The sequence below is a fragment of the Labeo rohita genome, chromosome 17 (genome assembly GCF_022985175.1).
Source record: "Labeo rohita strain BAU-BD-2019 chromosome 17, IGBB_LRoh.1.0, whole genome shotgun sequence".
NCBI classification, from domain to species: domain Eukaryota; kingdom Metazoa; phylum Chordata; class Actinopteri; order Cypriniformes; family Cyprinidae; genus Labeo; species Labeo rohita.
The window spans coordinates 20,568,381-20,582,815 of NC_066885.1; the positions used below are offsets into that span (position 1 = coordinate 20,568,381).

Below are 14,435 nucleotides of genomic sequence, written 5' to 3' on the forward strand. Positions count from 1 at the left end.
GTTCACAGTGTTTAGCCTCTGTGGACAGAGATCGCTTTTAGGGAATAATGCAGTCATTGTAGCTTCAATCAAGCATGAAGCGTTATTGGAAGAAAACTTCACTTCTCCCTATAGTATATGGACCGCTTTAATCAATTTGCACTCTCCAGCTTTTAGTACGCACAGTATTGAATTGTTCAATACGGCAGATTGTGTATTTCAAGTGTAGAGCTTTGCACTTTAAAAATGCCACAATTTGCACATTCACTTAATAGCAAAGCATATGTACCAGCTTTAAAGTATTTATATTAAAAATGCTTCTGCTTTGCTTGTTTGTCTTGTCACGGTAAAGTCATGCTGTACCTAAAGAGAAACCCACCGAGAGTCAGATTACTGTCTCATTAGCGGAGATTACGGAGAGTGAAAAATTACATTGTATAACCCAGCCGAGTGGTTAAAAACCAACAAGGGAGCATGTCTGCATAGGTCTCTGCCTGTGCCGGGGTTCGCAAGCGGCTGCGAGACCACAGCTGCCACCTCACAATGAACAGACAGTTCAAGTCTCCTGCCAACAAAAATAACCAGCACCCTCCCCACCTGTGGCAATTACTCACATTCGAACCAGCAGCAAACAGACTGCAGGGAACATGTAGCTACAATGACATGGCTGGGGAAGGGAATTTCATTTCATTTGACTCCTATTCAAGCCGATATTTTTTTTGTTTAAGTCCTTGACGCGACCTCAATGGGGTTTCTCTTGACATCTCTTAAAGGAGAAGCCAACTTCCAAAACCAAGATTCACATATAATGTACTCACCTCCTTGTCATCCAAGATGTTCATGCATACATTTCAGCATTTTTCGCCATATAATGGACTGATATGGTGCCTCGCTTCTGAACTTCCAAACTGCAGTTTAAATGCGGCTTCAAACGATCCCAAATGTGGTTGTAAACAATCCCAGCCGAGAAAGAAGGGTCTTATCTAGCGAAACGATCGGTTATTTAAATAAAAATAATATAATTTATATGCTTTTTAATCCCAAACGCTTGTCTTGTCTTACTCTGCCTGGACTGTTTTTTTCTGGTTCATGACAGTTAGGGTATGTCTGAAAAACTCCCATCTCATGTTCTCCCTTAACCTCAAAATCATCCCATATTTTGCTGTTTTACCTTTTTTGTTAAGGGTGTTTGATCTTCTTTGCATGTTCACTTTGCAAAGACTGGGTCGGTACTTCTGCAGCGATGTAGGATGATTTTGAAATGATTTTTGAAGTTGAGGGAGAAAATACGATTGGAGTTTTTTGACATACACTAACTGTCTTGAGCCAGAATACACAGAGTTCAGTGAGAGAAAGGCAAGACGAGCGTTTGAGATTAAAAATTATTTAAAAATTTTTAATAAAAATAACCAATCGTTTCGCTAGATAAGACCCTTCTTCCTCAGCTGGGGTCGTTTACAACCGCATTTGGGATCGTCTGAAACCGCATTTAACTGCATTTTGGAATTTCAAAAGCGGGGTACCGTATCAGTCCATTATATGGAGAAAAGTGCTGAAATGTTTTCCTCAAAAAACATAATTTCTTTAGACTGAAGAAAGAAAGACATGAACATCTTGGATGACAAGGGGGTGAGTACATTATATGTGAATCTTTGTTTTGGAAGTGGACTTCTCCATGTCACTGTATTTGTTGTGTACAACTTTAGATCAATCACTTTAGAGACTGCGTGAGCTCATTCACAAAGACGTCTCAGTCAAGGTTGAGGATACAAACATGGTATAGAATGATGAATGTGGAAATCAGTCCATCCACATCAGAGTAAGAGTTTCTCTACAATTCAGTCATTCATTATTTTATATATTAAAGTGACTTTTAAATAAAATAAGTCTACACATTTTTCTAATCTTTAAACTATCATTACAATATATTTTTCATTTTGTTTATTTAATTTATAATAATCACAATAAAATCATGATGATTATTATTGAATTAGTCAAAAACAGTGGGGATGTGATGTGGCCTATTAAAGCTTTTTTTAAAAAAAAAAAAAAAAAAAACACTGAAATGGTTACTGAAAGAGGTGTCTTGTAAGGGAGTTAGATCTTGCAAAAAACAAATATAAACACACAATTTCCCCCTCCCCCCCCCACAAATTTCACAAAAATCTTCTCTCCAGCAAAATCACCCCACTAACCTCAGAATGATTAATTATTTCCAAATATAGCTATTCAGGTCTAGCAAACCTAGTGAAAAATTCTGTATTTTTTCATAAACAATACATATTGGAGAAAAACAAAAATTTTGGTGTTTAAGAAACAATTTTTATTATTATCAGTGGGGAAATAAGTATTTCTTTGTATTTTTTGATGAATATAAAGTTCAAAAAACACCTCAAAGCGTAGAAATCTTTATTGTCACTTTTAACCAATTTTGTAAATCCTTGCTGAATAAAATAATTAATTATTCCATTATAAATTTAAATTATATCCATATAAATATTAATCTTACTGACCCTGAAATTTTGAATGGCAGTGTATATATTATATATAAAAAATGTTAATATCCCACCTAACATTAGTTTTTAAATATACTTTTACATTGCAATATTTTTGCATTCAATCTTCAAATTAATGTAGAAACAAGAAAGACAGTATATTTTTAATATTTGTTTAATTTCTTTTTTTTTTTTTTATGACTGAAGGTCAATATTACTGATGTCTATAGGAAATTGTTCTTTTTTTGTAATATTTAACCAATGACTATAGTCATTCAACATTACAGTATATTTTATTTATATTTAATTTTATTTATTTATATTTAATTTAATTAGACTAAAAAATAACTTTAAAAAATAGCAACTTTCACATAAACTTATTATTTACCTGTGCCCTTCAGCAAGTAGGAAATATACAAGTAATAAAAACACTAAATTCTAAATTAAACACTGGTGAATCCTTAAAGCTACAAAAGTTATTGATTTCTTATTTTTTTTTTTCTTTTGTTCTTTGATTAACAGACATCACAACAGCTGGGTTATTAGCTTATCTGGCTGCTATTACTTTAAGAGCTGCCACCACTAAACGTGATGCAGATCTGACACTTATGCTCGTAGTTTCATTCACGCTACAGCACGCGCCGCCACATTCGTGCGTGCCAGTGCTTGAAGTGGGCTGGTATGCACCGGTACGCAGTACCGGCACTTCTGTTTTTTAGCCTTTTGCGTACTGGCACTTTTTCGTGCGTACCGGCATTTTGACATGTTTCTGGTACTTACAGTCAAAGCGTCATTACAAATAACACTACATAAATCACACTACCAAGAGGGGTCATCTCTCATCTCGACAAATCACGTGAATGAATGCAAGCGGAGTCTTGGCTCCCTCAGGGGTTGTCAGCAGATCTCATGAAAGTGCATATCTATAGCACGATTTTCTGTTTCTATTTGGCGTTCGCTACTTTGTATCCGCAGAAATTGACTTTGGCATATGATACGCAATAAGTAGGACTGGGTAGGTGTGGGGTAGATGCGTATCATATGCACACGAAAATTGTGTATTATATACACATCAAACACATGCACATCATATGCACACCAAAGTCCATTTCTGCATATGAATAGCAATTATTGATTGATTGATTGAGGCACTATACATAGATTGTGAATTATGAATTTCCCACTTCAAGCACTGGTGCGTGCAATTTAAGTGCACATGCCACGAGCACAGTATAACGGCTGACAGGACAGATAAATCCGTTTTACTGACATATGGCCTGACAACATCTCATCTGACGTAATTCACTGTTCAGAAGCTCCCTCGTCACCTGTAGTTTCCTGCTCATCTGATGAGCACCTTACGCTGAAGTGAAGTTGGAGTAAATGACTGAAAAGTCTCCTGTTTGATGTGGTCGTAAAGACCAGTGTCTAAATAAATGCAATTCTTGTCAAAAAAAAAAAAAGAGGAGACAGAAGCAGCAGTTATGAGTGTGGTGGCCAACCCTAGCTCCGCCCCTGCATTAACGGTGTAAAATATTTTTGAAGGAGAAGTCCAATTCCAGAACAAAAATTTACAGATAATGTATTCACCCCCTTGTCATCCAAGATTTTCATGTCTTTGTTTCTTCAGTCATAAAGAAAAGTTGAGGGAAAAAACACGATTGGAGTTTTTCGACATACCCTAACCGTCTTGAACCATAATACACAGAGTTCAGGCAGAGCAAAACAAGACGAGCGTTTGAGATTAAAAAGTATTTAAATAGTATTTTGTTAATGAAAATAACCAATCGTTTTGCTAGATAAGACCCTTCTTAGTCGGCTGGGATCATTTAAAACTGCCACTGGGATCATTTGAAGCCACATTTAAACTGCATTTTGGACGTTCAATCTCGGGGGACCATGGAAGTCCATTATATGGAGGAAAATCCTGAAATGTTTTCCTCAAAAAACATAATTTCTTTACGAATGAAGAAAGAAAGACATGAACATCTTGGATGACAAGGTATATGTAAATTTTTATTCTGAAAGTGGACTTTTCCTTTAATGCCATTAAACTGGAAAGATTTAAATGAAAAAAAGTTTAAATATGGGCCATTTTAAACCTGAACTTAGCATTTAATATTACAACAAAACAAATATATTAGTTTACCTTTGTTGCACTTTGTCTGCTTGGCACACACATGCACGCTTTATGAAATGCTTCTTGCTTATTTTTTTTTTCAGTTGTATCAGATAAAGCACTACTTAAATATAAAATGTGGGACAGTTCGCCTACTACCACTTTCTCCTCTGTACTTCAATCATAATCACAAGAATCAGAGTTAACAGCAAGCAATCTCTTTCAAGCTCAAAGGCTCAAACTTCCTTATAAAGTTACAGTTTTTCAAACTTTCATTTCATTTTCCATCCTACCTGTTTCCATTTTGTGCATGCAGCTGGAGCATCCCGCGTTGTACGAGCAGCCCCTGTTAGCGATGGGTTGCGTGGGTCTGTAGGCATAGCTGCTGAGCCTGCAGGCCTCTCCGTAACAGGTGCCCACAGAGTTACAGTACGCCGGATGAGGGATCCCCGTAGGATGGGACACCGACGAGGGCAGCAGTTTGGGTCTCTGGACCCCGCTAGCACACATAGTCAGCGGGGGTACGGACGAGGGCGTGTGGCTCCCTGGATTTGAGGGAGTCCCGTGATGGGCGATGTGGACGTAGTACCCGGGGTAACAAGGATAAGGATGGGCACCGATGGGCATTGCTGGATGCGTCAGGGTGTGAGGAGAAGGGAGAAATCCTTTTAGAGAATGCTCATCGGTTTCCGGAAAGGTTTTCTGGTTGAGGAACAGGGCTAGTCTATGGCAGTACTCCACTGATCTCTCCTGGGAGCAGCAGTAATAAGATTTCACATCAGTCTCTGTTTTCTCTTCCTTCACAGGCTTGAGGGGATAGCCAAGCATGGATCTGCACTGATATCCGGGGCTAATAAAGCCATGGCTTCCTGTGCTACCGTCCCACAATGCCTCAGTGTGGAGGGCTTGCTTCTCGCAGAAGCTGCAGCATTGCTGCGATACATTCAACTTGGACTGACAGGCCAAGTTGTGTTGCTGTTTACGTGATTTCAGCGGTAGCTGTTTCCCTCGCACAGCTCCGCCGCTCGGTTTGCCGTCCGTTTTACCCCTGCGCTTCACTCCCGAGGATGTGCTGGTCAGCTTGAGGAGTGCGGCCGCATTCAAACCCGCCAGACGTTTGGGAGCAGGACTGTTTAAAGTCTGCAGATCAATAGCGTCAGACTCCGTCTTTGCTTTTTTGGCGTTTCGACATTGTTCGGGCTCTCCGGTGCAAGCGCGCTTCCGGTTGTCTTGGCCTTTTCTGCAACAATCGTTATCTTTTGTTGTGTCTTTAGAGAGTGAAGTGTCTCCTTTTGTCTGTTGCTGCTTCTTTGAGGGTTTTGATGTCTGCTGGGGGTCCTCTCTGTCCAACAGCAGACTGTTAACGGCTTCTGCGTTTAAAGAGGCCAGCCGCCTTTGGCGAGGTTCGAGAATGAATTCTGTGCATAAGGCAGATTTATCAGGTTTCACTTTGCTTTTTGGTTCAGGCGCTGACCGGCAAGTCTTACAGGCTTTCTTGCGGCACTTGCAGATTTTCGCCTTCCCCTGCATTTCCTTCACCTGGGCCTTCATGGCAAGTTTCCTACTCGTTTCGCTCTCATCCAAGCGCGTCAACACGACACAGCAGTTAAGCGTGCTCACTTCACCCAATCCATGTCGTCCCCTGAGAGGGTACAGCTTCCGGTCTCTCCCAGTAGTCTTTCCTTTGATCTCCTTACCTTTTCCTCTTTGGGTGGAACATCTTTTAGCCTTCTTTTCTGGCCAAGTTCTGTCCATAGTTGCCTGACAGCTCACCTGGTCCGCAGATTCACTCTTGTATCCACATAAAGAGTTCCTCTGCCGTGCATGGGTCATCACACTCTGCCATGCAAAACCTATAAAGGAAATATCAAGCATTGTTAATTTGTAATTTCAAAGCTGTAACCGCTATGATTAAATATATGGTGTGTACAGAAGCCAGTACGACTTTCATAACCTTCACTAATTAATATTAATGCGACCGGCGATGTGAACTAATGTGAAAAATCAGCACAAATGTGGCCTTATGTGCCACCTTAATCAGGTCGCTGGTCTGGCAAGAGTTTAAAGAATTTTAATTGGGCAGGGACAAACACGGGCACTAAACTGTAAACTTGCGTAGGTGTAATAAACATAATTTTTTAATGAGCAGATGCTGTTTTGGCCTTTTGTAACCAAAATCTTTTAACTTGAATACATAAATGCATTAATAATCTCTTACATTCCTGGGATTTAACCTCAATGCACATACTGACATCACGGCTCAAGAACTGATTACATTCATCTCTAACAGACCTGGAAGACTGCCATAATTAGCCTATGCTCATTTCTCAAGTGAATGATGATATAATTGCTAAAACATATACAGAGAGACTGCAAAACATAATATTATGACATTGCATGTAAGTATGATTGATGTGAAAGTACCACAAAGACTAAAACTTAGGTCAGCTATTCCTATTTACACTATGACGTTCAGTGTAATTTAAAAGTATAGTCCACCCAAAAAATGAACAATCTGCCATTGTTCACTCACCCTTGTGTTGTTTCAAAGTAAGCCATATTGCTTTATTTCTTCTGAAAACTACAAAAAGGGAAATGTTGAAAATGTCCATTTCCAAATACAGCTGAAGTAAAAAGTTTACGTACACCTTGTAGAATCTGCAAAATGTTAATCATTTTACCAAAATAAAAGGCATTATACAAAATGCATGTTATTTTTTTTATTTAGTACTGACACGAATAAGATATTTCACATAAAAGACATTTACATACAGTCCAAAAGAGAAAATAAGTGTTGAATTTATAAAAATGACCCCGCTCAAAAGTTTACATATACTTGATTCTTAACACTTTGTTGTTACCTGAATGATCCACAGATTTTTTTTGTTGTTGTTGTTTAGTGATAGTTGTTCATGAGTCCTTTGTTTGTCCTGAACAGTTAAACTGCCCACTGTTCTTTAGAAAAATCCTTCAGGTCCCACAAATTCTTTGGTTTTTGTGTATTTAAACCATTTCCAACCATGGCTGTATGATTTTGAGATCCATCTTTTCATACTAAGGACAACTGAGGGACTCATATGCATCTATTACAGAAAGTTTAAACACTCACTGATGCTTCAGAAGGAAAAACGATGCATTAAGAGCCAGGGGCGTAAACTTTTTGAATTTTAAGATCAGGGTAAATTTTACTTATTTTTTTCTTCTGGGAAAAATGTAAGTATCTTCTGTAGCTTCTGACGGGAAGTACAAAATGAAAAAAATATGATATTTCAGCAAAATAAGAAAAATATACACATCCTGATTCTGTTAAAAAGTTAACACCCCTGGCACTTAGTGCATCGTTTTTCCTTCTGAAGCATCGAGTTTTTAAAAAAATAAAATAATAATAAAAATGATTCAGGTAACGACACAGAATTAAGAATCAAGTGTACGTAAACTTTTGAACAGGGCCGTTTTTATAACTTCAACTATTATTTTCTCTTGTGGACTATAAATGTCTTTTATGTGAAATACCATATTCTAGTCAATACTAAATAATAAATAATATGCATTTGTATGATCCCTCTTATTTTGGTCAGATAGTTAACATTTTGTGTTTGTAAACTTTTGACAGTGAGCAAACAATGACACACTTTTCATTTTTTTGGAATTCCTTTAAGAGACAGTTGAACAGAGACAGCTGATTGGTAAAAATAACGTAGTCTGAGTGCCTCTAGTTTCTTAAGTGCCATTTAAATTGCTGCTCTCCAGAGAAAAAGTCTTTGATTTGCAATTTTTATGGGACATTAAGGTAGAATTCCTTTAAACTTGCAGATGAGAAATAAAAGTGCTATTCAAGGACATTCATCAATATCTCCTTGCGACGACATTTGCAAGGAGATATTGATGAAAGGCAAGTCAGGGGTCAAACACACACCAAGACATACGACAGTAATTGGGCTCCATACGAAACTTAACACTAACTGACACAAAACACTAACTGCTTTGACCTATTGACAAGTTCCTCTTCCTTTAAAAGGAACAGAAGTCTTTGCGGCTTTCCAGCTGACTCTGAAGTTTGACCTAGCAGCTATTATTATTCGTCAAAGACATCTTTTAATGTTTGATGCAGTAATTTCAGATATGCTTTTGCGTTTTATGTTCTGTATTATTAGTATCACTGTGCTCCACCATGAAGACAGAACAGCTTTGAAAAAGTATGAATGCTACAGGCTTGCTTGGATTGTGTGAATAGATTCATTTATTCATGTGCTCGGTTATTAAGTTTGACAGCTGCTGTATTTGAAACTCCATCTGTCAAATAAAAGAGGTCATCATAACCATCAGTCAACCTCAGACGCATGCAGCGCTCTCCTTTACAACGCGCAGAGCAAGTTCAGCACCCGTGAAAGAAACACTTTTATGCACATTCCTAAAACCAAACACTGAAATATGGACACAAAAAGGCATCCAGCATAATTGACAACTGTAGCATTCTCTCATTTCAGCAACAATCCTCTTCAGCTGTCCTACTGCTCTCTACCATTTAAAATCATTCAGCCATGCCAGATAAAGAGAGGAATCATTCTGCGGTTCAACTAACCACAAAAGTGACTATTTTAAAAATAGTTTGCAAATAGACCAACCCTTATACTAAAAGCAAAATAACTAAAAATCAACGATTACAGTAAAGATCAATATTTGTGATCCTGGACCACAAAACCAGTCTTAAGTTGCACATGTGTATTTGTAGCAATAGCCAAAAATACACTGTATGGGTCAAAATGATCAATCGTTCTTTTATGCCAAAAACCATTAGGATAGTATAGATCATGTTCCATGAAGATATTTTGCTAAATTCCTACCGTAAATATATAAAAACGTAATTTTTGATTAGAAAAAGAACTTAATTTGGATAACTTTAAAGGCAATTTTCCTCAATATTTTGATTTTGCACCCTCAGATTCCAGATTTCAAATAGTTGTATCTCTGCCAAATACTGTCCTATCTTAACAAACCATACATCAACGGAAAGCTTATTTATTCAGCTTGACACATTTATCATTTTATGCTCACATCTATCATTTATCACATTTAGAATGTAAGGTTTTTTTGGTGGTGGTCCAATGATTGTTACAACTGCGCCAAAAAAGTGCATTAAAAATGCTTAAACATTGGATTTCCATTGGTTATCAATATGAAAAAAACATTTTCACACTACCATTAAATAAAATTCTTTCTCGAAAGCCTATTACTTCACTTCTATTGCTCGTATAAAGACCATTACCGCAAATTAATCCTACAGTGTGAGTTCACAAATGTGAAAAGCTTTAAATAAACTTTCCAAAGTGCCACTAAAAACTAAACCAACAGTCTGTAATTCGGTGAATGTCACAAGTTATTGATCTGGAAAGATATGGGGCTCATAAAATAATAGACTAACTGCTGGTCACGTACAATTGAGTGACACAACACAAACTCTCCAACGAAAGGTAGCTGGAGGATGAATTGTTGGCACTATATTGTGGAAAATTAGAGGTTCCCTTTCTGGTTTCAGGAAGGGTGAAGGGAAATGGGCTGCTGCCCATAATTTACCAGCGTTCCGGGTGTTTTTTCGGGTTGAGGTATCAGCCCATGACTTTCTGGCAAATAACCGGATAGCCATCTGGCGTTTCGGGCGTAAAACGAAAACATTCGGAAAAATGCGTCCAGTCTGCGCTTTAATAGACGGGAATGCGGTTTAACGTGATATCTGACGTTTAGAAGTTGCTTTTTCCTTCGTGCAATCTGGAATTTACCCCTCACTCAGTGTGTACACAAATAGATGTTGTTCTTTTCCTCCTACACTGCAGATATGGAGAACGGGAAGGTGTGGACTGAAAGAAAAGAAAGAATGAAACACATCTGAGTGAAATGTACAGCGCGATTAAAGTAATCCGGGATAAAGGCGGCAAACGCGTGCTGGAGGTGTATGATGATGAGAGGAGCTCGCATGGCTCATAGGGCGTATCACACAAACACACACACACGCATACACACACACACACACACACACACTAAAAAAACAGCGCTGTTCGACTCACACCCTACGGTTTCTGCCACCGCATACCTCCCAACTGCGAAACCGAACCAGCACGACCAACTCGAACCCGAGCAATAATGTCAGTGCTGAATATGACACTAAACGGCCAACCGTGAGAATCCAACGCCGAAGCGGAAAGCGCTCGGTCGGTCCCTGCCGAAATTTCCGAGCTTCGCGATGGTATCCTGAGCACGATGAAAGAACAGTTTCACAAGTGTAACTACAAAGCGCCTCTCGAATCGAATTCGTACAGCAGCGATTGCGGATCATGTCATGTTTCGGGCTATTTCCCCACCGAGAGCGAGCGCCAGAGAAAAGCGCAGAACCAAGATAAAACAGATTAGTAATCCTTCATTTACCTCGTCATCCACTCACTCCGCTGTATTCCCGATCAAATAATCACATTCCGCGAGCAACGAGGGTCCTGTTGTTGGGCTATTACAATGATATCGATGTTCAACAGTGAAATGAAACGAGGGGAGCACACACAGCTGACAAGACACGTTTAATCGGTGACCTACTTCCGAAGTAGCGTGCTGCTCGAGATAATATTCATGCGCTGCATTCGCGAAAGCCGCTGCTGCGCTGGGACGAGGTCTCGTTGGCATCACTCAGGTAGTTGAGTGATGAAAAATGCAAAAATGACAGCCGTCGGCTGAGGTTTAGACCCCACCGCTCCGTCAAACTCACTGTTGGTCAGTGCTTGATCGCATGCAGTGAGCAAGTGCCTTGCTTGGATCAACAGCTATTACATAATGGACTGCCTTGGACTATCTGATCATCAGCAATACTCAGAAACTGGATAATGAAATAACTGCCCAAGGATAAAAGTTTGCATGAGGTTATCAGAGCTGTCTAGGCACGAGTTTTAGTTTTAAAAGATGTATAATTGCTCACGTACAGCCATACTGAACTCCCAGTGCTTCCAGGAACAAACCCTACTTCCCTTATTCAAATCTAATTCAAACAACTAGTTGGTTTTTGACGAGGTCATTACAGAATGCTAGTCAAGCTTAGGTCCTTGTCTCTTTAATGCATGTGAAAACACTCAGGCTAATATGAGCATTCATAAACAAATCACACTGGAAAAGAAGTGCAAGTCAATGATTTAGTGTTCCTATATAAATATCAAAGGGAAATGAGTACTGTTAAGCCTTTCATTTGCATGCTACATTGTTAAGTTAGGTTTACACTACCAGTCAAAATGAACATTTTTAATGTTTTTTTAAAGAAGTCTCTTCTGCTCACCAAGCCTGCGTTTACTTGATCCAACGTACAGCAAAAACAGTAACATTTTGACATATTTGTACTGTTTAAAATAACTGTTTTTTATTATTATTTTAATATGTTTTAAAATGTCATTTATTACCGTGATTAAAGCTACATTTTTCAGCATCATTACTCCAGTCTTTAGTGTCACATGATTCTTCAGAAATCATTCTAATATGTTGATTTGCTGTTCAGGAAACATTATTATTGTTATCAATATTTAAAACATTTGAGTACTTTTTTTTAGGATTCTTTGATGAATAGAAAGATTTTTTGGGGGGGGGAAGAAATGATAGAAATGCTTTAAATTGATCAGAAGTGATGATTTCTATTTCAGATAAATGCTGTTCTTCTGAACTTTCTATTCATCAAAGAAACCTGAGTTTCTTTCTACTTTAAAAGTTCTACTTTTCAACATCATAATAACAATAAATGTTTTTTGAGCAGCAAATCAGAATATTAGAATCATTTCTATGTGACTGAAGTAATGACGCTCAAAATTCAGCTGTGAAATCACAGGAATAAATTACACTTTAAAATATATTCAAATAGAAAATAGTTATTTTAAATAGTAAAAACACTTAAAAACTGTACCGTTTTTGCTGTACTTTGAATCAAATAAATGCAGACTTGGGGACCAGAAAAGACTTATTTAAAAAAACACTCAAAATCGTACTGTTCAAAAACGTTTGACTGGTAGTGTATGTTGCTATGGATTTCTTTTATTTTTCTTTAAAAAGTGTTGTTTGTACAACTGAATATAGTTTGTGCAATGAACTTAAGGAAAACCTGTCCACACAATTTGTTTAGGTTTGTAAAAAAAGACTAGAAGTTCATTTAAACAATTTCATTGTCATTGAACAAACCTGACAGATATTTCCTGTGTGCAATATAGAAACTGCATAGCATGGGATAAACAAAAAGAAACTATTCTCAGTCTTTATAAGCTGAAGCAACACATCCCACATCCTAAAAAGAAGTGCCACTCTTCAGCCCAATGGTAACCACAAAACTCAAAAAAGAAAAAAACATAATAGAATCTCTTCTAAATCTCCAACATAAACCAAAAGTCTGAAACAATGCACCTTGTTAACATGAAGGAATTTTATATACTGATTTTTCAGTTGTTTATCCATATTTTGAATTACGCATTGCACTGTGTCAAGTTATAGGGTTGAAGGAAAAAGTACTAGTCATTTTATGCCAGGACGCTATATTTTTCCAGCAATTTTTTTCTTATAGTGTACTTTTCCTAATTTAAACTGAGCCGTAGAGTCTGTATAAATATCTTGAAACAACATATAACAGGTGGATGCTGTTAAAAACTGCTTAAGAAATACTGTAGATGTTGGTTTTGCTTTGTCTTTACATTATAAATTACACAGCCAATAATAGAGAAACAGAGGAAAATAGGGCACTTGAGTATGAGGAACGCACTGTAAATCGATGGGAAGTATATCACGTTTTACAGCTGCAGCCTGATCTCCTTGTTTAACTAAATACTAGTTTTCTATTGCCAAATTTATACTTCAAAGGTGACACAGAAGTGGCTGTGAGGTGGCATTTAGATGTATTTCCACAGATTGTTCAATGCTGCTCAGAGGTGGAATAAATGCATTCACACAGCAATTGCAACTTTATAGTTTTCATATTAGAGGCTACAGTGGGTGAGAGCAGGCATAATTTAGTCTGGCCTTTATTTGGCATTGTGTATTTACACTGAGCAGACATAGACCAGCCTTTAAGATGCCTTAGACGCCTTTAAGATAACCCATACCCCAAAGTGTGATTGTGATGGAGATATGATGTTTTAGAAAAATGTGGATAAATAACCACACAGGTTGCATGTAGTTAAGAATACACCTGGGTTCTGGTGTATGAAACTAAAAACTAAGTAGATACCCTTGAGAATGCTTTGAGTAATTCATAATGATAATCATGTACAGTGATACCCAACAGTATCGCAGATACAACAAAAGTCCTGCAAAGGCTAATCTGAGAGAAATGCCCGCAAAATACAATTTTTTTTTAATATATAAAATGATGCGTTTAATACCATTCGAAAATATGACATTTAATTTAGGAAAAATGAATGGAATTTGCATACTTAGAGCAATAAGCTCAACAGATCAAATGGATAAGCACTTACAAATCTTCACAAAACTTGCTTAAGGCCAGATCTTAACACACACAATGAAACATTAACTAGGATCTAATGCTCGAAGATTCTTCCTCTGAGGCTGCAGTGTCTCAGATAAGAGTATCAAATAGAGATGTGTAATGAATGATCCCTAAAATGACTGCCATCCTGGTGATTACGCCGTTTTAATCAGGGAGCCTTTAAAATGCACATCGTGTGTGGCAGGATGGCAAACACACCCTGAGCTATTGCATAAATCTTAGCAATAAAGTGGGTGGAAATATAAAACCCTTCTATCAAGCATCTGAGTCCATTAGTATCTCGAGTCGAAAAAGCTTTAGAAAATGAAACAATGATTTTCTGCTTTATGAA

The 14,435-nt window shown here is 37.7% G+C and overlaps 1 protein-coding gene across 3 annotated transcripts in view; it reads right to left on the reverse strand.

The window, feature by feature from the left end:
• The window catches only part of bahd1 (bromo adjacent homology domain containing 1), a 39,939-nt gene that overhangs the window by 12,009 nt on the left and 13,495 nt on the right, over positions 1-14,435 (reverse strand). The window contains exons 1-2 of one of the 3 annotated variants that reach the window (XM_051133690.1): positions 11,176-11,378; positions 4,887-6,446 (exon numbers count right to left, since the gene is read on the reverse strand). In XM_051133690.1, coding sequence (XP_050989647.1) covers positions 4,887-6,426 — 1,540 coding nt within the window. In that variant the 5' untranslated portion in view covers positions 6,427-6,446; positions 11,176-11,378. The other 2 variants (XM_051133689.1, XM_051133688.1) reach the window with 2 other exon arrangements.